General features: G+C 43.3%; 1 protein-coding gene across 1 annotated transcript; it reads left to right on the top strand.

The window, feature by feature from the left end:
• Positions 1-26,674, top strand: NOA1 (nitric oxide associated 1). The gene is made up of 8 exons (XM_038400897.2): positions 1-432; positions 1,399-2,014; positions 9,350-9,514; positions 12,946-13,142; positions 19,964-20,095; positions 23,160-23,276; positions 25,449-25,566; positions 25,952-26,674. The coding sequence occupies exons 1-8, from the start codon at positions 1-3 to the stop codon at positions 26,185-26,187; spliced, it is 2,013 nt and encodes a 670-aa protein (XP_038256825.1). The 3' UTR covers positions 26,188-26,674.
• The last annotated feature ends 441 nt before the right edge of the window (positions 26,675-27,115 follow it).

The following is a 27,115-nucleotide window of genomic DNA, read 5'->3' as shown; positions in this document are numbered from 1 at the left end:
ATGCACCGACTGGGCCGCGCGCTGCTGGGGGCCCTGGCCCGGGGCCCACCGGTCCGCCAGCCCCCGGGCCCCGGCCGGCTCCCGCCCGCGGCCCTGTGGCCGGCGAGCCCGGGCGGCCTCTCCAGCCGACCCCGGCGGGGGCCGCCCGCCGCCCCGCCTCACCCTGCGGCCCAGGGGCCGGGCGGCGAGGAGGAGCCGTTCGTCTTCCCCGAGTACGTGCCCGAGCCCGGCCCGGCGCCGGCCGCGGAGCCGCCCGCCGCGCCGGGCCGCCCGGAGGGGAGGCCGCGGGAGAAGCGGCAGCACCGGGTGACGGGGCGGCCGGACCCGGCGGTGCCGCCCAGCGGGGTGAGCTGCTCGGGCTGCGGGGCGGAGCTGCACTGCCGGGACCCCGCCGTGCCCGGCTACCTGCCCAGCGAGAAATACCTGCGCCTGATGGGCGGGCAGCCGGGGGGCCCCGGGCTGCAGGAGGGCTCGGAGAGGACGAGGGCCCGGGGGGGCTCGGAAGGATTCAGGGGGCAGGGGGCCCTGGGGGGCTCGGAAGGATGGGGGGGGCAGGGGGCCCTGGGGGGTTCGGAGGGGCAGGGGGCCCTGGGGGGCTCGGAAGGATGGGGGGGGCAGGGAGCCCTGGGGGGTTCGGAGGGGCAGGGGGCCCTGGGGGGCTCAGAAGGATTCAGGGGGCAGGGGGCCCTGGGGAGCTCAGACGGATTGAGGGAGCAGGGGGCCCTGGGGGGCTCGGAGGGGCAGGGGGCCCTGGGGGGCTCAGAAGGATTCAGGGGGCAGGGGGCCCTGGGGAGCTCAGAAGGATGGGGGAGGCAGGGGGCCCTGGGGGGCTCGGAGAGGCAGGGGGCCCTGGGGGGCTCAGAAGGATTGGGGGGGCAGGGGGCCCTGGGGGGCTCGGAGAGGCAGGGGGCCCTGGGGGGCTCGGAAGGATTGGGGGGGCAGGGAGCCCTGGGGGGTTCGGAGGGGCAGGGGGCCCTGGGGGGCTCGGAAGGATTGAGGGAGCAGGGGGCCCTGGGGGGTTCGGAGGGGCAGGGGGCCTTGGGGAGCTCGGAAGGATTGGGGGGGCAGGGGGCCCTGGGGGGTTCGGAGAGGCAGGGGGCCCTGGGGGGCTTGGAAGGATTGGGGGGGCAGGGAGCCCTGGGGGGTTCGGAGGGGCAGGGGGCCCTGGGGGGCTCAGAAGGATTGGGGGGGCAGGGGGCCCTGGGGGGCTCGGAGAGGCAGGGGGCCCTGGGGGGCTCAGAAGGATTGGGGGGGCAGGGGGCCCTGGGGGGTTCGGAGAGGCAGGGGGCCCTGGGGGGCTTGGAAGGATTGGGGGGGCAGGGAGCCCTGGGGGGTTCGGAGGGGCAGGGGGCCCTGGGGGGCTCGGAAGGATTGAGGGAGCAGGGGGCCCTGGGGAACTCGGAGGCGCACCGCGCCCTGCAAGGGGTGCTGTGTCAGCGCTGCTGGCTCCTGACCCATCATCAGCAGGCGCTGCACATGCATGTGTCCCGGGAGCAATACCGCAATCTGGTGAGCGCTGCCCTGCGCAGCCCCCCACGCCACGGTCGCCCCCCCCTGGTGCTATACATGGTGGACATGCTAGACCTGCCCGACTCAGTGCTACCGGATCTGCCTCAGCTGGTGGGTGCAGGGTCCAACATCCTGGTGGTAGGCAACAAGGTGGACCTGTTGCCTGGGGACTCTCCAAACTATCTGAAGCGCTTCCGAAAACAACTGCTGAGGAGCTGTGCCAGCGTGGGCATCCTCCCTGCAGCCCAGGGCACTGGGGGCCAGGTTGGCAGGACTGGGAGCCAGAACTTGGTGGATGTGCACCTGATCAGTGCTAAGACAGGCTATGGAGTGGAGGAGCTGATCTCCAAGCTGCAGCGCTCCTGGAAGTGCAATGGCGATGTGTATCTTGTGGGAGCTACCAACTCCGGCAAATCCACACTGTTCAATACTCTGCTGCAGTCTGACTATTGCAAGTCCAAAGCCCCGGAGGTGATCAACAGAGCAACAATCTCGCCCTGGCCAGGTGAGTGAGGGGCATGGATAGGGACTTTTATCAGTATCTGTTTGGACTAAGCTTTTCGGGGCAAAGTCTCTTAGGCTTTTATATAGGAGCCTATTTCTGATTGTGGTCTCCTGGGTGTTATGTAGAAATAACTATTCCCAAAAAAAGTTGGTAAAAGAACTTTTAAGGTTGAAAAACCAAGCACTCCAAAGTTAACAAATGTCAGCATTAAGCTTTCCCTTAATATGGTCTCCTTGTGCTTTTGCATTCTGATACAGGCATATTAAATGGCACAAACCTTTGTTAACATCGACTTAAGGTTGTCCAGTGGTAGCTCGGGCCTTTCCAAAACTTCAAGTTCAGCAAAACTCAAAACTTCTGAAAACCAAGAAATCCAACCTTAACTCAGCCCTGTGAAGCTGGCAATAGCCACTGGGAATCATCTGCATACACTCTAAGCATTAGGTGTAGCTGTATTTAATGGGGGATGAATAAGCTGGGACAGCTTGGAAGAGCTGTGTTTGTGATATGAGGAGATTTGCGGCTGAGTACCCCCATGTGTGTTTTCAAAAGAAAGAGATGCGGGTTCTAGTCTGCATCCATTCAGTTCAGCATTGTGTAGGTTGTAGCAGGGCAGTGGAAGCTTCTTGACATGGGCATTGTCAGTAGTGAGATGGTATATGAGAGCTGCTGTGTGTGGATTTAATGATGGGTAGGGGAAAGTCCGGATTTGGGAAATATCCTGTGTGCTAGTGTCAAGGGATTGTAAAGGGTATGAAGCAATTGTTAAATTTCACAAGTGTGACATTCTGTCAAGGGAGTAGGCTCATCTTTGAGCATAGGGAAAGTGCAGATAGCACCTGTCCATTACAGAGGAGAGGCAAAGTACCAATATTTGTGTTACTGGCGTGTTGGGGCAGAGTTAAGGTTGTGTGGGGTTTTACCTTAACTCTGTATTTCCTGATTATCAGAAGTTTGAGTTCGCTGAACTCAGCGTTCTGGAGGGATACAAGCTGTTGCCAGATAAACTTAATTCTGTGTTAATGAAGTTTTTTGCCAGTGAATTTCTTAGTTTTTTAAACAGATATGTTTGTTGGTAGGAGGCAGTGATCATTTGGACAGTTGTAATTCTCGCTTAGGTTTGCAGTTGATATGCTACTGTGGCTAACTAATAATCAAAAGACTTAGCTTTTATCTCGTGGTTTCATCAATAGATCTCAAAGAACTTTTCATATTCCCATTTCACAGATGGGAAACTGAGGCACGGAGGTGAAGTGATTCCCAAGATCACCCAGTCAGCTAGGGACAGAGCTAGGAATAGTCCCAGTCCAGTGGTCTTTCCACTAGGCCACTCAGTTGCTATGTGATTCCTCAGTACTCCTCCCTGCTCCTGTACGTTTTGTTATAGTGGAATGGGAAAAATAGTCATGCTTTGAAACACTTGCAGTGTGTAGCCACTAACAAGGCCAGCGAGAGAAATCTCATCTGTGTTCTAGGTCCCAAAACCTTGACAGTTTTATGACATGGTTGTTATAGTAATTTTAAGGGAAGACTCGTGTGCCTCTCTCCTTCTCTGCTCCCTGCTACATACAGTGCCCCCCTCAACATTTCCAGCTCCCCCTCCCATTCCCGTCCCATCCCATGAAGTTGGCACCAGGTATGCCAGTTCTCAGGTCCTCGCCTTTGTCTCATCAGTGTCTTCTTGGTGCATGCACCCAGCATGCCTTTTTAAAGCTCTCCATCCAGAGGGGCAGGGAGGCTTCCACAGATCCTGGCTCACATAGAAGGGGGCAGAGGGCAAGAGAAAGGGGCTAGACAACCCCAGAAAGGTTAGAGGTCTCTAGAACCTGGTTCATATGGGGAGCCAAGGCGAGGGGTCAGACCACCATAGATGAGCTGAGCCCCCAGATCCTGGTGCACACACACAGGAGTAGGGAGAGGGGCTCAGACACCATTGTGGGGACAGTACATCCAGGTGCCAACTCACATAGAATCATAGAAGATTCGGGTTGGAAAAGACCCCAACTAAATCATAGGGGGTAGACCCTCACATCCTGGTGTTCAGACATGGAAGGGGACAAACCTCTGCCCCTATTCTTCCCAGGCCTCTGCTACTCATTCTCATGTCCCCTTCCCATTGTCCCTCTCCTGAGCTCCCCCAATCCCCCTCAACACTTCTATCACCCATCCCCATTTATCCTCCGCTTGATGCAGCACCAAGCTCCTCACTCTTATTCCTCTTTAAATGCCCTCTTCCTGCCTGCAACCATTCACATTTCCATTATTTTTTTAACAAAACTGCTTTGATTACATTCCCCTGATATTAAAAAACAATTGTGCCCCTCTGGTGTCACAAAGCAGCTGTTAGATGTGGTTCAACTGGCCAGTTAAGTTAGCTTTGCATCTAGTTTGCTTCACCAGAGTGAAGCAAAATAGCTGGAGTGGGCTAGCGAATTTACCTTCTGAAAGGAATTTACCTTCCTTGATTTCCATTCGTATGTTGTGGTGGTGCTCAGAGCTGTTTACCTTACAGTGAGAATTATGTCAGTCTTCAAGCAGTGGCACATCTGTTAGTTGTAGTCCAGTGCAGAATTTTTACGCTTCTAGAGGCTTTCTTGACAAACTGAAAAATCAAAAATTAGCTCCTCTCTGCACCCAGCATGGGTGGCTCATGGGTTTCTCCACTCTCAGTTCGACCATTATCAAATTTGCAGGCAGCATCAAAATTAGAAAAGGGCTAAGCAGTCAGGCAGCAGGATAGAACCAAACTGCAAAGTGACCTGGAGAGAGCAGAGTATTGGTGTCATGTATTTTACTGCTAGCCCTGGTGGTTTGCAAAATATCAGTCGTTAAACCTCTTCCCGGTCCTTCGATCTAATGGGGCTCTTTCTGGCACTGGCCTAGGGCTGAATATAGCAAGTCCTGTGTCAGTGTTATTTTCAGTTTCTCAATATATACATAACTCTTAAACTCCAGTTCATATAATTTGGCCAAATATGTGTCTCAAAATCTCTTTGGGAAAATAATGTTTAGCAGTCTTGTCCAATACTGAATAATAATCATTGAAACAGAGCTGCCTAGCTTTCAGTGTCATTATTCAGTGAATCTGGCACCTCTGGAAGGTTATCTTAGCAGTGGTGGTGGGAGCCTCCTGTTGAGATGCTAGAGGCATAGAAGTAACAACTCTTGACCCTCTTATATTGACACTCCTCAAGGGGTGAAGTGAGTTCAGTCTCCATGCTCATTGATGCCTTTGCTTTTCTGCTAAGACCCTCAACAGGAGTTAGAGATAAAAGAATTTGGCTGACCTTCCATTCCCCCATAAGCTTCACCTTGGCAGACTAACACATTATAAATTATACAATTGCACGGTCTATACTAAGGTTGTAAAATGCATTCCAGTGTTTTGGCTAACACATTTTAAAAAGAAAAGGAGTACTTGTGGCACCTTAGAGACTAACAAATTTATTAGAGCATAAGCTTTCGTGAGCTACAGCTCACTTCATCGGATGCGTTTGGTGGAAAATACAGTGGGGAGATTTATATACATAGAGAACATGAAACAATGGGTGTTACCATACACACTGTAACCAGAATGATCACTTAAGGTGAGCTATTACCAGCAGGAGAGCGGGTGGGGGGAAAGAACCTTTCGTAGTGATAATCAAGATGGGCCACTTCCAGCAGTTGACAAGAACGTCTGAGGAACAGTGTGGGGGTGGAGGGGGGGAATAAACATGGGAAAATAGTTTTACTTTGTGTAATGACCCATCAACTCCCAGTCTCTCTTCAAGCCTAAGTTAATTGTATCCAGTTTCCAAATTAACTCTGATTCAGCAGTCTCTCCTTGGAGTCTGTTTTTGAAGTTTTTTTTGTTGAAGTATTGCCACTTTTAGGTCTGTAATCAAGTGACCAGAGAGATTGAAGTGTTCTCCAACTGATTTTTGAATGTTATAATTCTTGACGTCTGATTTGTGCCCATTTATTCTTTTACATAGAGACTGTCCAGTTTGACCAATGTACATGGCAGAGGGGCATTGCTGACACATGATGGCATATATCACATTGGTAGATGTGCAGGTGAACGAGCCTCTGATAGTGTGGCTGATGTGATTAGGCCCTATGATGGTGTCCCCTGAATAGATATGTGGAGAGAGTTGGCAACGGGCTTTGTTGCAAGGATAGGTTCCTGGGTTAGTGGTTCTGGTGTGTGGTTGCTGGTGAGTATTTGCTTCAGGTTGGGGGGGCTGTCTGTAAGCAAGGACTGGCCTGTCTCCCAAGATCTGTGAGAGTGATGGGTCGTCCTTCAGGATAGGTTGTAGATCCTTGATGATGCATTGGAGAGGTTTTAGTTGGGGGCTGAAGGTGATGGCTAGTGGCGTTCTGTTATTTTCTTTGTTGGACCTGTCCTGTAGTAGGTGACTTCTGGGTACTCTTCTGGCTCTGTCAATCTGTTTCTTCACTTCAGCAAGTGGGTATTGTAGTTGTAAGAATGCATGATAGAGATCTTGTAGGTGTTTGTCTCTGTCTGAGGGGTTGGAGCAAATGCGGTTGTATCATAGAGCTTGGCTGTAGACAGTGGATTGTGTGGTGTGGTCTGGATGAAAGCTTGAGGCATGTAGGTAGGAATAGCAGTCAGTAGGTTTCCGATATAGGGTGGTATTTATGTGACCATCACTTATTAGCACTGTAGTGTCCAGGAAGTGGATCTCTTGTGTGGACTGGTCCAGGCTGAGGTTGATGGTGGGATGGAAATTGTTGAAATCCTGGTGAATTCCTCAAGGGCTTCTTTTCCATGGGTCCAGATGATGAAGATGTCATCAATGTAGCGCAAGTAGAGTAGGGGCGTTAGGGGACAAGAGCTGAGGAAGTGTTGTTCTAAGTCAGCCATAAAAATGTTGGCCTACTGTGGGGCCATGCAGGTACCCATCGCAGTGCCGCTGATTTGAAGGTATACATTGTGACTTTGTCTTCACCCATAACTATTTCACATTTGGGGACAAAGTTCAGCCACCAGGTTAGCCGTGACATTATCGGGGATACTGTTCCTGACGGCTTGTAGCCCATCTTTGTGTGGAATGTTGGTGTAGAGGCTTCTACATCCATAGTGGCCAGGATGGTGTTTTCAGGAAGATCACCGATGGATTGTAGTTTCCTCAGGAAGTCAGTGGTGTCTTGAAGATAGCTGGGAGTGCTGGTAGCGTAGGGCCTGAGGAGGGAGTCTACATAGCCAGACACCCCGACCCCACTGTTCCTCGGACATTCTTGTCAACTGCTGGAAATGGCCCACCTTGATTATCACTACAAAAGGTTCCCTACCCCCTTCCCCCCTCTCCCCCTGCTCTCCTGCTGGTAATAGCTCACCTTAAGTGATCTCTTTGGTTACAGTGTATATGGTAACACCCATTGTTTCACGTTCTCTGTGTATATAAATCTCCCCACTGTATTTTCCACTGAATGCATCCAATGAAGTGAGCTGTAGCTCACGAAAGCTTATGCTCTAATAAATTTGTTAGTCTCTAATGTGCCACAAGTACTCCTTTTCTTTTTGCGAATACAGACTAACACGGCTGCTACTCTGAAACCTGACATTTTAAAAAAACATCTTCCTTCCTAGCCTCAACAAGACCATGGTGTCTTCCAGAAAAAAAAACTGTTTAAAAAAAACAATGAATTTCTAAGATGTCACGAAATGTGGGGGAGTCCAGGCCCTGCACCCCTCTTCCTGGGATTCACCGTGACTCTCAGCTGGCCAGTAAAACAGAAGGTTTATTGGACATTAGGAACACAGTCTAAAACAGAGCTTGTGGGTACAACCAGGATCCCTCAGTCAAGTCCTTCTGGGGGGCAGGGAGCTTAGACCCCAGCCTTGGGGTTCCTGCGTTTGACCACTCAGCCGAAAACTGAAACCAAAACCCCCCTCCCCCAGTCTCACTCCTCCTTCCCCCAGCTCCTCCTCGAGCCTTTGTACAGTTTCCTGGGCAAAGATGTCACCTGGGTCCAACCCCCCTCTTCCCCCCAATTCAGGTTACAGGCTCAGGTCTCCTCACACCCTGCTCTCCCATCCACCACGCAGACAGTCTCTGCAGAACTAGATGACATTCCCCGGTCAATCCTCCCTGCTGCGTCACATAAGGTTAAAAAAAAAATAAATCAAATTTAAATGGCCACTGCCCTATTGTTTTCTTTGTACATCACTTTTAATTGAAATTGAAAGAAACACCAAGTTTTGCTCTTACAAAATTTTGTTTGCTTTCAATAGTCTTTAAAGACATTTTTCACATAGTTTTTGTTTTTTCAGTAAATGGAGAGCCATAAATAAGAATCATAATAGCAAAATGGAATAGGTCTTAATTGTGAAGTAAATATCACTGCAGAATTTTGCCGGTTTTCATGCAGTTACGCCACAAGTAAAGTTTCTTTACAAAAGAATATGTTCAGAGGCGTAACCCTTTCTTATCATGCTCAGCACTCTCTCTTCCTAGAACTCCTGTTGTTCCAGTCCCATCCTTCATTCCTTTCTCCAGTCCACCTGTCACAAGGTTCAGTGTTCTGATACTAACAGAAAGGTAATGCTTCAAGGATTTGGCTGAGCCAACATCATGTGCACTGCACTTGTGGCAGCCAGAAAAATGTAAATCACTTAGCTGCAGTTGTTGAGAGAGACTTTCATTTCTGACCGGCTGTTCCAGTCAAATGCTATTGACCTAATTTTGGGCCTTTAAAATCAAGAAGAGTTTTGCCCTTGGCTTTGATGAGACCAGGATTTGGTCTCCAGTAGCCTAGTTTACACTACACAAATGTACTATGCCTGAGTACAGTTGCCAGAAATTCATGTTTTGGCAATTTTCAATCACAGTGAGCTGATGCAGTGCTGAATGTGGTTTACTCTGCATGCTAAGTAGTGTTCAACCTCAGTTCTGCTAACAACATCACAGTGTGGTCATAGAATATCCGGGTTGGAAGGGACCTCAGGAGATCATCTAGTCCAACCCTCTGCTCAAAGCAGGACCAATCCCCAATTTTTGCCCCAGATCCCTAAATGGCCCCCTCAAGGATTGAGCTCACAACCCTGGGTTTGGCAGGTCAATGCTCAAGCCACTGAGCTATCTCTCCCCCACCACTGTGGCGAATAGTTTCTGAGAAGAGCCATTAGCTTAGCAGTTGACTTTAGTTTTGTTGTTGTGATTGTTTTTTTGTTTCATAAAGAAGAATGAGGCCATCATACAGACTGCGAACTTTCTTCTGTGTGTGGCTTTTTTCATTGTTTGAACCTGAACATTTAATTGATTTTATATATACTGTGTTCAGTTTTCACAGTCACAGACCTGGATAATGTTGGAATTTGTTTTACAGGCACAACTTTAAACCTCCTGAAATTTCCAATTATTAATCCTACATCTGACAGACTCTTCAGGAGACAGGAGAGACTAAAAGCAGATGCAGAAAAAACTGAAGAACAACTTAGTGATGATGAACAAAAGTATCTTAAATGCCTTAAAAAGCAAGGTTATTTAATAGGTGAGTATTATCTGAGGAAGAGTATCGCCATTTGTTCTCAGATGCAAATACTGCATTATACAAAAGACTCAATTAAGCTTTACTGTATGATGAGTCAGTGTCTAAAGTGAACTCTTAATTGGTAAACATTGCTAGCCAACGTACATTTATGATGCATTCTAATTTGGGTTACTAGCATACGTGATAGTGCAACAGCATATCAGAATAAGAATTCTTCAAATATATATTAATAATCTTCTGTAAATCCTTATTCTTGATCTTATTAACAAAAAGCTATCTTAACAAACAGCAGGTTACGGGGCGATTTGATTACAGTCTATAAGTACCTACATGAGGAACACACATTTAATAATAGGCTCTTCAATCTAGCAAAGAAACGTATAACATGATCCAGTGGCTGGAAGTTGAAGCTGGACAAATTCAGACTGGAAATAAGGCATTTTTTTGACAATGAAAGTAATTAACCACAGGAACAATTTACCAAGGGTCATGGTGGATTCTCCATCACTGGCAATTTTTAAATCAAGATTGGATGTTTTTCTAAAAGATCTGCTCTAGAAATTATTTAGGAGAAGTTCTTTGGCCTGTTATAAAGGAAGCCAGACTAGATGATCACAATGGTACCTCTAACTTTCTAAAAGTCATAACTTCAATTTTTTTTTATGTCACCAGTTTTCATTCTACCTGATAAGAGGTATATATACATAAGTTTCTCCCAGACACCACACCAATACATCAATTCAGTCCTTGTCCTTCTGGTGTAGGTTGTTTAATGGATTTCCAGGATTGCATTGCAATTCTTTCGCCTTTTCCAAAATAAAAAAGACTAATACACTTAATTGTATTGGCTGTTCATTGGTAGTGTGCAAACTGATAGTGTGTCTTGTAGAAATGGGCTAAAAGACTACAATTACCTTCAAAGAGAATGCCGTCCAAAGACACTTTAATATAGCTGGAGATAGGCCCAGCTACTGAGTTAGGTTTTAGATTTCCAACAAGTTCAGAAATGTTCAGATCTGGAGTTTTTGTTCAGGTGTATCCCTACGTGACCGGGGTCCCAGGGAGGCCACACTGAGATCGCTCAATCAGGGCAAACTGCACAGAAGGGGGCAGACGATCCCCCAAACTGGTAGTTATTTCTAATACTTAGATTCACCAAGCCAGCAACAAAACAGCTTTTACGATACCTAACTGGTTACCCAGAAGCCAAAACACAGCTCCCTTAAAGCAATCCAGCCTTGAGCTCCCACCCAGGCAGCCAGTTCAAATATTCTGAAGATTACTGAAAATCATCTTCATCCTATAAAAAGTGACAGGTTTCAGAGTAGCAGCCTTGTTAGTCTATATTCGCAAAAAGAAAAGGAGTACTTGTGGCACCTTAGAGACTAACAAATTTATTTGAGCATAAGCTTTCGTGAGCTACAGCTCACTTCATTGGATGCATTTGGTGGAAAATACAATCTCCCCTCTGTATTTTCCACCAAATGCATCCGATGAAGTGAGCTGTAGCTCACGAAAGCTTATGCTCAAATAAATTTGTTAGTCTCTAAGGTGCCACAAATAATCCTATAAAAAGTTATTCCAATCCCAAAGGATCAGATACATCACCCACCAGGTCAGTGAATATTTTAGATCTTACCCAAATACACGCTTACCGCCAATTCTTATTAACTAAACTAAGATTTATTAAAGAAGAGAGAGTGGGTATTGGTTAAAAGATCATTCTACACACAGACTTGAATAAAAATCTTAGATCAGTTTCATAGTAGAGATGGTGAGCTTTAAAGTTGCAAAGAGTTCTTTCAGAATTAGTCCATAGGTTACAGTCCAATGTCCAATGGGATGATCCAGATGGGACTGGAGATCTCAGTCTTGGGACTCAAACTTCCCCTGGCAAGCTTAAACAGATCTGAGATAACAGGGTCAGTCAGGGCCCAAGAGTTCTTTTTATAGTTCTTTGGCATCTTCTTGACAGCGTGCAGTCTTTGGGTGAACAATAGTAGCTTTGAAGTAACCTCCTATTTCTTAAGCATCACCAGTAATTAGCTACATAGATTAATGTAAGGCAGCTGTCCATCTCCCGCCAATTACAGGTAGTTTATTACATACTTCAAAGAGAAATGAAGATAGTAATATTACTACATTCACAGTTCATCTAAATGTTAATATCTTCTTTTGATCTCTGAAGTAACAGAATACAGTAATGGGAACCATTTGCTTACATTGTTAACCGCTAACAATATATTTGTAAACATACACAAAAACACAACTATTATCTACTAATTTATCTCTAAAGGTTGAATCTGGGTCAATTAGTCTGCTAGTTGTGTAATCCTTTCTGCCCTGTGTCACACCCTAATTAAAACACTTCTTATTAACACGATGTATAGAGCAAAGACTTAGAAAACATAAAAGAAACAGTTATGTGTAAATGGATGTATACTATATATAATGTGGGCTTTCTTGATTGTAAGTCTGAACTAACAATTATAAAAAAAAAAAAAAGGAGTACTTGTGGCACCTTAGAGACTAACAAATTTATTTAAGCATAAGTTTTCGTGAGCTACAGCTCACTTCATCGGATACATGCAGTGGAAAATACAGTGGGGAGATTTATATATACAGAGAACATGAAATAATGGGTGTTAACATACACACTGTAACGAGAGTGATTAGGTAAGGTGGGCTATTACCAGCAGAGGAGAGAGAGAGAGAGAGAGAAAATAAAAAAACCTTTTGTTGTGATAATCAAGGTGGGCCATTTCCAGCAGTTGACAAGAACATGTGAGGAACAGTAGGGAGAATAATAAACATGGGGAAATAGTTTTACTTTTGTGTAAAGACTGGGAGTGGATGTGCTTATAGCTTTGTGCAGTTTGTAAGCTTTGCAGGCCATTTTCCTCTTGCGAAGGCTGAAATTGCCACAAACCAAGGGCCTTATCCTGCAAAGATGCGCATGCTTACATTTATACAAGCAGTTCCATCCAAGTCAGTACTCACGCAAGTAGAGTTAAGCACATGCTTAAGTGTTTGAAAGATCAAGGTCTTAAATATATATTTAAAAAAAAGTAATTTACAAAGTGTTTTGTGCAATGCCTAGAACAATGGGAACACGATTAGGGTCCTTAGGGTTACTGTAATACAATAATAATAATAGCACATTATAGCAGGTCGATGATCTGGGGGATTGCTAATAGCACTGGATTTCTCATTTTTTGTTGGACAAGAAGGAAAATTAAAATACAGAAACGTAAGTCACTTTTTAACATCCTGACTTTTGAGCATTTAAATTTGTAAGCATAAATCACATTTATATTACTTTATCATGTGTTTTTTATTTATCTTTTCAGTGTGTAAGGAAGAAAAATTTCCAGTTGAAGAAAATGTAAAATAACATAAATTATTAAAAATACTTTTCTTTTTTAATGTAGGAAGAGTTGGCAGAACATTTCAACAACAGAAGTCAAAAGTTGTCATTGACTTTGATCCTGATAAGCTCTCTTTTAACATGGAGGAGGAGCCTTTCTTTTCATCTGACAAGCCTAAAGAGAGAGTGGAATTTACATACAATGAACTGAAAGATGCTCGCTGGTTTTTTGACACGCCGGGGATTGTAAAAGAAAATTGTGTAGGTACTCTGTCTATCTGCATTTGAGAAGATCGGTATTTGGGAGAGGGAGTACTGTCTTAGTTAACTGTCAGTGCAGGAAAAGAGATTTTTGATATCCTTATGAAATAAGACTCTCACATCCAGGTAATCATTTAGTGCCACAATATCAGAATATTGTGTAATAAATAGAGCTGAGTGAATAACGGATTTTATTTTACTTTATTTTTATTTTTTGTTCGGCGCTGAACCAAAATTTGTTGGGGGGAAAAAGCAATTTTGAATCCCGTTTTATTCAAAAAATTTTATTGAATCAAAAAACTTGAAATAAATATGTTTCTAATGGACTGAAGTGTTTTGGTCAACTTGAAACAAATATTTTCTAGTTTTTCAATTCAGCCATTTTCAGGGGGTTTCACTCTTTTTCACTCATTTTGAAATGGTCAAAATGATTTTTTTAAACTTTTTTGATATTTTTTTCTTTTTTCAGCCAAAACTATTAATCAAATTCAATCTGAATTTGCAAATTGCTTTAGAGCCTCAAAAACTGCATTGTTTAGGATAAATTTCTATTTCCCCAAAATAATTTGCCCACTTTTAGTACTAAGGCCTATTTTATATAGCAAAATTTATCACACTGGGTGGTTTGCTGTAGCTAGTAGTGCCATAACCATCTGACAACATGGGTATTTACCAATGTAGATTGAACTAAGCGCTATTTATAAGGATGTTAGTGAACTTTTTACAGACCAGTTTTTTGTAGATAAGCCCTGAATGTGTGTCTCTGTAGTAGTACATTTCTGTAGGAGGAATGAATGGGTCGGAGTATTAAAAACAGGATCTGGTGGCAGGATATACGATTATATCTTTAGATCTGGTTTTGAGTGAGAATCAGATCACAAGTGACTTGTCTGTTCTAAAAAAAATTTATATCGGTTTAACTGAATTGATTTAAAATCCATCTAGTAAAACCAATGCAACCCCCTAATGTATAACCATTGCTTAAATAAGTTTGCTTTGCATTGTTCATTTACCAAATAGAGCTAATCCCATTTAAATCTACATTAGGGTTTTATTTAACTAGATCGATTTTTAAATAGATTTTAATGTTTAAACAGATACGATTTTTAGTATAAGAGTACCTAGGACTGAGATTTTCAAAGCTGCTTAAAGGGTTTGAATGATAAATTCATGGGAATAAGAAGTCCAAATTCCCTAGATGAATTTTAAAATTTTGGCCTTAAAATTAATAGAGCCACTGGAAATATGCTCTGTAGAAATCCTGCACAGTTGCATGGAGTTAGGATCTGCCTATGGTGTGACAGGGTCAGGCCAGAGGGCTACAGGAGAGTGATGGAAGGCAGGTATATTAGCCTCAGGTTAAGCAGGTCCCTTTTCTCTGGGTAAGGAAACGGGTGGTTCCAGGACAATCTGGAACTTGCTGGAACCAATTAAGGCAGACAGGCTAATCAGGGCACCTGGTTTAAAAAGGACCTCACTTCAGTCAGGGAGGGGTGCACAGGGAGCTGAGAGTGAGAGCGCGTGCTGCTGGAGGACTGAGGAGTACAAATGCTATCTGGCATCAGGAGGAAGGTTCTGTGGTGAGGATACAGAAGGTGTTGGGAGGAGGCCATGGGGAAGTAGCCCAGGGAGTTGTAGTTGTCACACAGGTGTTACATGAAACACTGTAGACAGCTGCATTCCACAGGGCCCTGGGCTGGAACCTGGAGTAGAGGGTGAGCCCGGGTTCCTCCCAACTCCCTATTGGATACAGGAGCAGTTGACCTGGACTGTGGGTCCCACCAGAGGGGAAGGTCCCTGGCCTGTCCCCCGACCCACTGGGTGGACCAGCAGAGACGGCGGAGATTGTTCTCCTTCCTTTTCCCCATGCTGGCCAGTGGTGAGGTGAGGTGAGGTGAGCTGAGTGAACGGCAGGTTTGAGCCACTAGCAAAAGTGGCCAAGCTGAGGGCGGCCGTGAGTCTCTGAGGTGAGCAAATCCGCCAACAAGTGCAGGATCCACCAAGGCAGAGAAGGAACTGTGTCACAATGGATATAACTGTTTTCTACAGAATTGAAGTTAAACTTTTAAAAAAAAAAATTAGTAGTAGTAGTTTGACTTTCTACCCACAGATTTTGTACTAGTATAATTCTTTTGGTTAGAGAGATGATAATTATTATTTTTTTACCAAAGTGGTTAAACCAGTACAACCCTAGTGTAGACACAGCTATATCAATAGAAAGGAGTCTTATACTGTTATAGCTTACTCCCCAGCATACAGGGGAATGAGTGTTACTGGACTAAGCACCTTTATACCAAGATAACTACAGCCACACTAGGCAGCAGGTACTGCTTTAACTATACCACTATAATTAAAAGTGGTTCAACTTCTGTGTAGAGACAAGGCCTAATTGTGACGATAGACTTTCAAATAATTTTAGACTGACTGATCCAAAAAACTTGAGAGCTGTGAACTGCCCCATTCATCTCAGTAGCATCCTCAGTCAGACTTCAAAATTATTGCCCTGTTGAGATTTATAAAGGAGCTCACATCTTATTATTACTCTCAGCTTCAGTCAGGCTCCAGGACTGTAATAACTTGGATATAAATGTATCTCCTGCCTCAGCCATCTCAACAGTGTAAAGATTCTGACGCCTACTGCAGATTTACTGTAAACATCAATTTCACTGCTGGTCAGTTTAGTATATACATCTAGCTCAATCACAAATTATGGGCTTGATGCTGGAATTTTATAAAGGAGTTCAGAATAGATGGTTACAATGCTTCCTTGTGGCCTTAATATCTTTTAATTGAGTAGAAGCACCTAGCTAATGTGTGTCATTTGGATTCACTTGAAACGATGTTTGATATGAGAAAGTTTTATAGACACACATGATTAATTGTACTGCGGTCTAGCACAATGGGGACTCGATCATGATTCAGGCCTCAGGAAGTTAGTTAATAATGGCACACAAAATACTACATTGAAAGAGTGTTACGGTTGCAAAGTCAAGCATTCAAAAGTTTGGAAATGCTAGATTTAAGATTGCCCATGTAAACTTAATCCAGTCCCCTGGTGTGTATGCATTAGAAACTGTTTTTTAATTATATGATCACACTTCTGTCCACAGGACCCCGCCTTATTCAGCATGTAAATTGGATGGTGCTAAACGAATGAGCAGCTTTTCAATTTTCATTTTACCTTTGATGAATAATGTGTGGCCCCAGGTACACTATACCAATCCTGCTCTGAAGACAGGATTATTAATTATGTCATGGGCCTTTTCGTCTTGCTCCTATAGAATCTGACTACTTCAACAAACATAAATTAATCTTCACAATGCCCCTGTGACATGAGGGGGGGCATTATTCTAATTTTACAGAAGGGAGAACTGAGAGACAGAGACATTAACATGAAAAATACACACTAAGTGGGATGCTCACTTTGAGATGTCTAGGACCTGATTTTTCAGAGAATTTAGGGCTTGGCTACACTTACATTTTATAGCGCTCTAACTTGCTGGCTCGGGGGTGAAAAATCACCTCCCTGAGCGCAGCAAGTCAGAGCGCTTTAAAGCGCTAGTGTAAACAGGCTCGGAGTGCTGGGAGACGCTCCCAGCACTCAGAGCTAATCCCCTCGTGGACATGGATTACCAAGAGCGCTGGGAGAGCTCTCTCCCAGTGCTCACGCGTGCGACCACACCCGCACTTCAAAGCACTGCCGCGGGAGCACTTTGAAGTTTCCAGGGTAGCCATGCCCTTAGTATTTTATAGCACTTTATATGTTCGGAGAACAGTTGCAGATGTGACCATTCAGCATGTCTGCAAATCAGACAACAGTAGTCTCAAATTGGGCATCCAGAACATGAACCTACAGTTTTAGTGTCCCCCTGTGAAAAGTTTGGATTAAGTGACTTGCCCAGTATCTCATAGGACCTGTGTGCCCGAGATGGGGAGAAAATCCGTTCTCCAGGGTGCTGTTCAGCTGTCGAAGCTATGACACCATCCTTACTCTTTCTGTAGTCCATTGCCTCATGCACCTTCCAACTTCTGCAACAAATGAGGCAGGGGTCCTACAGACAACAGCTTCCTTCACTACACAGTTGTGATCATCCCTAACCACCGTCCATCCTGTGCACTAAATGAGTCAGGGGTCCTGTGGAAAAACTACTATGTGATAATGTGATTAAATATTGCATCACAATGCATAGGTACAAGGGAGTCAAATTAAGGCTACACGAGCAATCTAAATTCTGACATTTTCTAATTTTTGAGTACTTGACTTAGCAACCTTAACATTCTTTTAATATAGTTCTTGTGTGTAATTTCCTAGGTTTTTAATATCAAACTGGGGAGGGGGCAGGAATGTCTATCATGTGGAACCCTATTGGCTTCCATGTGGTTCATCAGTAGGGTTCAGACCTTTAATGCTACAGCACAGACCTCTGTGACTTGAGCTAATGAAGTAATTGATAGATGATGACACCCTACTACTGCTATGTGGACCATTTACAAGAGCAGGGGATGAGACATGTTTTTCCAGTAGGTCTCGCAACTATTTGCTGAGAGCAGAGGAACATGGAGACTCAGAAATCCTAGGTTATTATATGCCAAGTTCCAAGAGAAGTGTGCTTTAGTGGTATTAGACCCTTCTGTCTCTGACCTAGCTCCTCGCCTCTCTGCATCCAGTCATGCTGACTGGCCTCCTCATTACTGCCAGGGTGCCAGCAGCAGGAGCATTGGGAGCACAGAAGAATCTCTCAGTTCCAGCATCACAGTGGCCCCTGGCTGCCAGGAATTGAATGAGCATAGAAAGTTAATGGACTTACTTTTGTTCAGTAACTTCCTATAGATATTTCTAATTTTGATTAAGCTTGGTGTGCCTGTGAAGTGGGGAGTTATGAGACATGCCAAAGTTCAGATAGAATTTCCTCTTGTCACACTGTTCTTTTTGGCTGGAGAGGAGGAGGGTTGTCTGGGCACCAATTTTGGGATGGGGAACAGGAATTCTCAGTCTTTGCTTTCTGTACATTTTTGTGAAGGTTAGCTGATGTAGATAGTTTGCCAGTAAGCTAGTTCAGTCTATGAATTATTGAAGATGTTCAGTTTTATAAGGGAGCAAGAGAAAACAGCTAAACTTCTAGAAACAGAAACAAAGGGTTTTTGATAACTGTCAAATTTAGCACTAAGTATTTTCTAATACTCTGGAATATTATCTGCCGAGCTTGCAGTCTAGAAGGCTTCTACTATTTCAGAACTGGTGCAAAAGTTGCCAAGATTTTCAGACTAAAGTTGGCTCCATCGACACTACAGAACGAGTGTGTAGAGACCCAGTTACACCATAGTAGTTGCTGACACAATTACACAACCGTTCTGTCTTTTAATGTAGAGTCAAGACCTAAGCATGTTGCCACACTGTAGTACACACTTGAATGTTAGCGAGGCTGTGGCATGACTTCGGTGCATGGTACTAGAGTTTGGTTCTGTTTGTGCTAAAAATTCCAAGTGTGTGAGAAAGGGATGCTGTCAATTTGGAATCTAGTCAGTGCTTTAAAGTTAAAAGTAATGTTGGGTACTGCACCTGGGCCTGGATCCCACTGCCACATTTTGTGCTTTTCCAGTCACTTTTTTCTCTTTTTAACATTTTTTTAATCTCTACTGTTCCTGTGTGCGAAAGATCCACATAGATCAGGGAAGCTGACTGTGCAGGGTTGGTGGGGAGGTGAAACTGACTGCACACACAGTCCCATTAAATGTACAAAGTATGCCGGAAAGTACCTTTCAGTTATAGTCACCATGGGCATTACTTATAACAGTCGTAGGAAAAACATTTCAGGCAGAGGTTTTTTATTAAGCTGGAGTCTCTCGCTGTGCCTGGCCCATCAGACACAGTAGTTCCTGCTTTTTAAGTTGGAACTCTGTTGCACATAAACCTATGCTGAGGAGCTAATCTCTCAGTTACATTTCCAGAGAATTTATTCTCAAAGTATTTTTCGCTGGTAGAGATGGGGACAAGAGATCTCTGAAACCTTAGTCAGTTTAAAACGATTTACAGTTTTATAGCAGGTTTCAGAGTAGCAGCCGTGTTAGTCTGTATTCGCAAAAAGAAAAGGAGTACTTGTGGCACCTTAGAGACTAACAAATTTATAGCAGAAAGCTTGCTAATACCTGAAATATCCTCCTTGAACCCAGAATCGCCGTAACGCTAACTGTAAGAAATATTGATCCAAAATTCTGTTTAACGTACCTTGAACTGCTGGCACATTAAGCTTAACAAAATCTGCTGTGGTAGAGCAGGAAACAATTGGCTGATTGTTATTAGTGGCTTCATAATAAAAGTGATAAATAGTCATTCCTGAGTAGAGACAGTGAGAGTTCCACACAGTGCAACGTGTTTTTACTCTGGGGATCTCAATCTCATTTTAGGTTGTTCCACAAATAAATAGTATTTGTGTAGAAACATAGCAAAAACCATCCGCAATCTTCGATGTAACACAAAGAAGCAGTAAGCTGATTCTGTGAACATTGCAGAGAACAAATTGGCTTGAGCTGTTTAGACTGTAAAGCCTTAGACTCATATTGTTAGTTTGGAGTGTCCATGTTACAAGCTACTTTAAGTCACTATGTGTGAATTGTTAAAAAAGACGAGCACTTTCTTGCCGTGGCTGAACTGAATATGCAGTCCTACTTCTCTGTAATTTCTGTATGAGATCATTTGAGACGGATGTTCTCCATTCAAGTATATTTGAATCTTTCTTTTTCCCCATAAAGCAAGAGCATTGGTTTCATCGTTTTTGTAAAAGCATCCAAAATGAGTTATGGTCATACAATTTGCTTTGCAGGTTTTAAATCTTCTAACAGAGAAAGAAGTCAAGCTTGTCTTGCCAACACATGCCATTGTTCCACGGACCTTTGTACTTAAGCCTGGAATGGTTTTGTTTCTAGGTGCTTTGGGACGCATAGACTATCTGCAGGTAAGGGAGAGTGGATTTTGTAATGTTCTGTGAGTAAGATCCTGTTTGCGCTTTGTGGTGTTATTACAAGTTACAAAACATCTTCACCAGTAGGCTGTTTGTGTAGCTTTCTTCACCATTTCTTTGGTAGCTGCTGCACTTAAGATTTCCACTAATGAAACACAAACCTTGTTTCAGAGTAGCAGCCGTGTTAGTCTGTATTCGCAAAAAGAAAAGGAGTACTTGTGGCACCTTAGAGACTAACAAATTTATTAGAGCATAAGCTTTCGTGAGCTACAGCTCACTTCATCGGATGCATTTGCATCGGATGCAAACCTTGTTGTGAAAGTAAAAAATGCTTTAGAAAAAGGCTGTGCCATATGATAGCCCAAAGTGAAGGTTTTTGTACCGTAAAGGAGCACCTTGCACCATGTTACGAAGAGGTCCTGGGCTTTGTTCTAAATGAAACCAGAGAATTGCTTTGAGACTGACGTGTCACTAAAAGAACAAGGGTACAAATCCTTGCAAGGTGGCTAACAGTGCTAGCATGTAGCCAAAATGAATCAACTTTAAAGGGACTCTGTCCAATGGTTACATGAATGAGCTACATAGATAGGGAAATTGATTAAGGGCATTTCTGCTTTTCCTTCGACATTTATAAGAATTGTTTAATCAAGGGAGAAGGGAAAGATGGTGATACCAAACACTATTCAATGAACAAAGTAGAAAAAATAAACTGGAAAAATACTGTTCTTTGCTAATCCTTTTCACTCACAGCAGTTCTGGGTAAAACCTCCAAGACATGTGATTCTTACTGGGATGATTTCCCTTAAAGTTATTTCTGTTAGATGGTGGTTCAGTCATGTTAAATGCTTGTGCTAATTCCCCTTAGTGATGCTTTGCTTCATTTTGAAAAGAGAGGCTATTAGAACAGGGCAAGGAGTAAGCTTTTCAAAAGTTATTGTAGAAATAAATTTGATTAGTATTTCCTCCAGGTTTAAAGAAATATCTAATAGTAAAGGGCAGAGCAGATGGGTGTATGTGTCTGGGGTCCATTCTTCCCTTTCTACACTTGCATTATTAATGAAAGTTTTATTTATTCCATTTCTAAAATGCAGCTGTCGATGCCCATCCAGTGCTCTGCATACCTATCACATAAATAAAAAATAACCACCAAGGACTGCCCATAAATAGATCCACCTCAGCCAACCCCTCCTCAACAGCCTTAGGCAAGGTCTACACTAGAGCGCTTTGTCTGTATAACTATACCAGTATACTATCCAGGCAAAGTGCTCCTTGTGTGGGTGTGGCATATCCAGGCAAAACTGAACTTTTGCTGAGATAGCTTATTCTAGGACCCACCATCCCCACCCCGAGAGAAATAAACTATGTTGGTAAAAGCACAGTTTTGCTGGTATAAGTGCATCTGCGCTAGGGGCTTTTGCCAGCACAGCTATGTCATTCGCAAATCTTTACACCTTCGATCAACATATCTGTGCTGGCAAAAGTGTGTAGTATAGCGCTGGACTTGTGGGGAGAGATGTATGCATGTATCAGCAGGAGACTAGATTCCTTGGTTTGGATTTGATGTAATCCTGTTTTTCCACTGCAGTTTGGATGTACAATTCATTATGGTAATTTTCATTTTTAAATTTGATATGGAGATATTATTATTTAGAAGTGTGTGTGTTTATATTTAAATCTGGTTCTTACACCTGTAGTCAGATTCACTTCATATACAATGGTCACAAGGAAGCAGGGAAGAAATTGCATCTTATTCAGTCTTTATAGAATTCTAGGTACCCCAAAGCAGAGTCTGGTAAACAAGAGGGGTCTGGGAAATGGTCTGAGAGGATCAGCTGGGCAGGAGAAGTCTGTCACATCATCCAGAAATAAGCCTGCCAGTTTTGTTCACACTGGCAGTACTTTCAGTATTGTGAACTAAGCTAGTGTAAAGATGTATATGCTATAACATTTGACTATCTTTTTATTTGCATGACCTGAGTGAAGGATTGTTTTGTTTTTGTTTGTTTGTTTAAGTGCCATTCCAATTACCAAAATTCCTTTTCTCTGAAAATCCTAGTTATCCATATCCACAGTGTGTCCCCCATGTAGCCATATGTTAGTTAATAGCACTTCCATTTATCTGAACACATAGTTAGAATCATAGGCTTTAAGGTGAGAAGGGACCATTATGATCGTCTAGTCTGACCTCCTGCACAACGCAGGCCACAGAATCTCACCCACCAACTCCTGTAACAAACCCCTCACTTACGTCTGAGCTATTGAAGTCCTCAAATTGTGGTTTAAAGACTTCAAGGTGCAGAGAATCCTCCAGCAAGTGACCCGTGCCCCATGCTGCAGAGGAAGGTGAAAAACCCACAGGGCCTCTGCCAGTCTGCCCTGGAGGAAAATTCCTTCCCGACCCCAAATATGGCGATCAGCTAAACCCTGAGCATGTGGGCAAGACTCACCAGCTAGACACCCAAGAAAGAATTCTCTGTAGTAACTCAGATCCCACCCCATCTAACATCCCATCACAGGCCATTGGGCATATCTACTGCTAATAGTCAAAGATCAATTAATTGCCAGAATTAGGCTATCCCATCATATCATCTCCTCCATAAACTTATCAAGCTTAGTCTTGAAGCCAAATATGTCTTTTGCCCCCACTGCTTCCCTTTGGAAGGCTGTTCCAAAACTTCACTACTCTGATGGTTAGAAACCTTATCCAAGCCCTTCAGATAAATGTGAGTGCACTGTATTTGTATTAATGTAGCACCTAAGTATTGTGCTGTGATTGCCGAAGTTCTAGAATCAGGAAGGTTTAGGACTAGAAGCTTTGAAGTGGCACATCTGTTGTATTTTTGTATTGGAAGCTCACTCCATTATTTGCAGAGAAGTCATTGTTTATCATAGAAACAATACAGATGCATTTCAAGGACTAAGACCCTGCCTATCTAGATGAGAGAGAAGCATGTAACGGAATTGCTTTTAAACAGAAGGCATGGGAAGGGTGGACAGTAACTTGTAAATATCTTTACAGCATTGAGTTTGTTTAACAATCACCCCTCATTAATTTTAGGGAGCAAAATCCTCCTGGTTTTCTGTTGTGGCTTCTAACCTGTTGCCAGTTCATGTTACTACCCTAGAGAAAGCAGATAGCATCTATCAGAAGCATGCTGGAAAAACATTACTGAAGGTAAGAGGACAGAGATATCGTGCTCTCTATGTGTAAGGAGTAAGGTCATGTGGTCTCTTTTGTAACTCAGCAGGCATCTGTTACTGGTTTCCCTATGCTTGACTCGACAGAGGCTTTGTTAAGTCCAGGCTAGAACTCTGTGCATTGTCTTGTCAGTGATTCTTCCCCTTTCTGGGAAAACCAAATAAAAGAGTATATGCATTATTCCTCCCCTGACTGTGGGAAACTGTGGGAAACGAGAATGAAAATCTTAATGCCAGTCACAACACACATTTTCCCTGTTTAGAATTAAACTAATTAATCAAGAGAACTCCGTGTGTGCATGGACAGAGGAACATGGCATGGGCAGAGGTTAGGACTTCAGCGTGGGGCTTTGGGAGACCTGGGTCAAATTCCCTGCTCTGCTTGTGTACAAAGGACCATATTCGTACATTAGACAGACAGTCTTGTAGGTAGGGATATAACTTTATTTTTTTTCAGAAGCACACAAATTACTACTGAGCAGTCTTCATTAAAGTTAAAAAATGGCTGGTGGGGTTTAGGCTTATGCTTGCCAAGGCATCATATTCTGACTCAGGGAGAAAGCCGTACTCTCGGCAGCACTGATGAGGCAACATCTGGAATACTGTGTTCTGAGCTAGGTGCACTGATGCCAGAAAGACATTGACAAATTGGAGCTACTCAGGCAGGAGTTCAGAGACAAGCAACAAAAACTGAATGTCTGCTATGGAAAGATATAAATTGACAAAACACAAAGGGAGAGAAATATAAAAGGCAGAGGGGTCAGGGACTACAAATAGGAGCAACAAGGTGGAATTAAGAAATAGAAATACTATACCTGGAAGTGATGTAAATCCCATCATTTGGGACTTCTGAACCTAGATGGGGAGAGATCAGAAAAAAACATTGTATGGAATTGTCCTGGGGATGGACTAGATTACTGCGACATTAATTGCAGGTTTCAGAGTAGCAGCCATGTTAGTCTGTATTCGCAAAAAGAAAAGCAGTACTTGTGGCACACAAGTACTGCTTTTCTTTTTGAGACATTAATTGTAACTTTGTTCTTCTAAGATTTCAAATTGACACCTAGTTCCATAGCCCTTTTGTAGCAAGACTTGTACGTCTTTTAATATATTTACATTTTATTTTCTATATCTTGTTTGATAGTGTAATTTGAAGTGCTTTTAGACTAAAATACATTCTGATGCATGGTGTAGAATTTTTTTTTTTTTTAAAGCAATACTCTCATGGTTTAGGCTTTATATAGAAAGGTGTGGAGTTAGCACATTGGTTAATGTGCTGTGTAAAACATTCAGAAGTCTAGCATAGATAGGCTGTGTATACTTTAACATATATTAGCTGATTAAGTTAAAAGTCTGTGTTGCCCCCCTCTCCACTCCCCCCTGGTTTGCCTTAACCAGCTAACGTGTTAATACTATAGCCTTGCCCTTTCAACACTAGGATTTTAAAATGTGTTAGCTATCATGTTTTTAAAATGCATATTTTTGTTTTCCTGTAAGCAGGACCTCTGTGTATATATGTGCATATCTTGATGTTTTTTAACTTGTTTCCTTGGCAATACCACTAAAACTGAAACACTCTCTCTATAGTAAATATTCAGGATCCCCATACTACATGGTACATTTTCCACTATCTGAAGCAGTTTTAAGCTGTCTCTTCTGGTATTGATCTTCACTTGCAAAGCAACAGTACAACTATAATATGAATTATTGCGCCATTTACAAATATAAATGTTTCAGAGATGGACCAATAGACGTACGTTTTTGTACTTTTGTAGTAATTAGTAACTTCGACTATTTCATTGAACTAGCTTGGAACTGAATTCTAACACTTACCCAAATAGGACAATCTCTGATACTGTAATAGCTACTTTTTCGCATCTCTGAGGCACGTTCGTTTGATATCTAAGTGAAATCTGTATCACCTTGACATTTGTTTCGACAAACTGTCCCTTAACTATACAAATGCTATTTTTAATAGAAATGTTATGTGAGAGCAGATACTCATTAAATTTCTCCAGTGTTTGAGTCAGTTAGAATAGAAAGAGTTAAGTTGCTGCATTTCACTTTGTCCCTTGTTCTGTAACTTGAGAAGTTTAAAGATGTCTTTCTTGTTAGCTTTTAAACCCTTTCTCCTGTATTTTATTGTTAGGTTCCCATGGGGGGTGAAGAGCGAATGAAAGAATTCCCACCGCTTATTCCTGAGGAAATTACACTGGAAGGAATTGGCACCCTTGAGGCAGTGGCTGACATAAAGCTGTCCTCTGCTGGTAATTCTGCATTTCCTCCTCCACATGCAGAGTATCCACTTCTGCCGTGCACCCTTGTTCTTGGTTGTAATTTGATAATGGGTGCATCATGCAACTTGCAAAGGTCTTCTGACTAGGAAAGGTGACAGTGTCGACCAAAATGCCTGCTGCCTTGTATGTCATTATGAACAGTTGTTTTCTACTTTGGGGATAGATGTTCAAAAGTGCTTGGCCCCCAGCATCTTCCATTCTTCGTCTAAATGGGATGCTGAATCTGTGTGAAAATCCAACCTTTTGACTTATTTAAATTGGTGTCCCTTTCCATTGTTTACATTTGATACAGTTGATTCCCATTTTGTTTGAAAGAGGTTGTAACTAACTGGATTCTGTTCTGATATCTATGCAGGTTGGGTTGCAATAACAGCTCACTTGGAAGATAAACTACAGCTGCGAGCCTATAGTCCTGAAGGGACAACACTGATGATACGTAAACCTCCTCTGTTGCCACATATCGTTGACATCAAAGGGACCCGCATCAGAGGAAGTGTGTCCTATAGAACTAAAAAGCCACCTCCCCTAGTGGAGAACTTAAAGGCAAATGGAACAAATAAACAAATTTTAAAAAGGGTATCTAAAATTTAAGAAGCACAGGAGCTGGGAAGCCCTTGGATATATGTGTTGCTTACAGACAATTACGAAAACAATTATTCATTGAACTCTGTAGAAAACATACATTCTGATTTTAAGACTGGCTTCTGTAAAACATGTTTGAAAGATCTTGCAAATGCAGGTTTGAAGTTTGTATCAGCCTACTGCATAGTGCAGCTCATGGGATCATATGATTTTCACTCTACTTCCAATTAACAGATGGCCTGTCTCATTCAGACTCTTTAGTTCTGCATTCAACAGACAGATTTGGAATCACTTCACATTATTGCTGGTTCCCCTACAGTGGGTGGAGTAAGGCTGCCATCAGGATGGGAGGGTAATCTCAGTTACAGCAGGAGGGCTTTAGTGAAGCTGTCAGAACATGTACATCTTTCTGGTTGCTACCAATATTTGGACAGGAGACACATTGCTTGTTTTTTGGCTTTTTGCATGAAATTAGTGATAAAGATTTCAGAAAGAAGCCCCTAGAGTCCATCCTACTAGGGCTTTTTGCAATAATATAAAACTTTAAAGATAAGCAGACAACACCCAGGGGACCACTGTGTATAGCTGAAGGGAGGAAATCACACTTGTGCCTCAACTGAGAGCTCCTGCAAAACATCCCCATGCTGTGACTAGCCCTAAATGTACAGTCATCTGTCTCTTCATCATGACAACTGTGACGGGTTGGACCCCTTGGGAAGCCACCTGATGTGCTGAGATACCACTGAGTCTACCTGTTCTGCATGGGCCACCTTTAACCTGTCCTACTAAGCCAGGCTCTTAAAACCTCCTCTAACACACACACACAGGCAGGGTCACACCCAGCTGCAGATCAGCTCTGGGAAGACTCAACTTCAGGGATTTGCTGTAATGTCATTTATAGGTGTTTTTGAAAAGTTGTGGGTTTCTGTTCCCAGGT

This window comes from Dermochelys coriacea, chromosome 4 (assembly GCF_009764565.3).
Source record: "Dermochelys coriacea isolate rDerCor1 chromosome 4, rDerCor1.pri.v4, whole genome shotgun sequence".
Taxonomy (NCBI): Eukaryota; Metazoa; Chordata; order Testudines; family Dermochelyidae; genus Dermochelys; species Dermochelys coriacea.
This window is presented reverse-complemented; position numbering and strand designations above follow the sequence as displayed.

Excerpts from the sequence above, each read along its gene's own strand:
- NOA1 (XM_038400897.2), top strand. The coding sequence starts at position 1 with ATGCACCGACTGGGCCGCGCGCTGCTGGGGGCCCTGGCCCGGGGCCCA. Across the intron at positions 433-1,398 it reads GCGAGAAATACCTGCGCCTG|TCGGAGGCGCACCGCGCCCT; the intron begins ATGGGCGGGCAG and ends GCCCTGGGGAAC. Across the intron at positions 20,096-23,159 it reads GACGCATAGACTATCTGCAG|GGAGCAAAATCCTCCTGGTT; the intron begins GTAAGGGAGAGT and ends CATTAATTTTAG.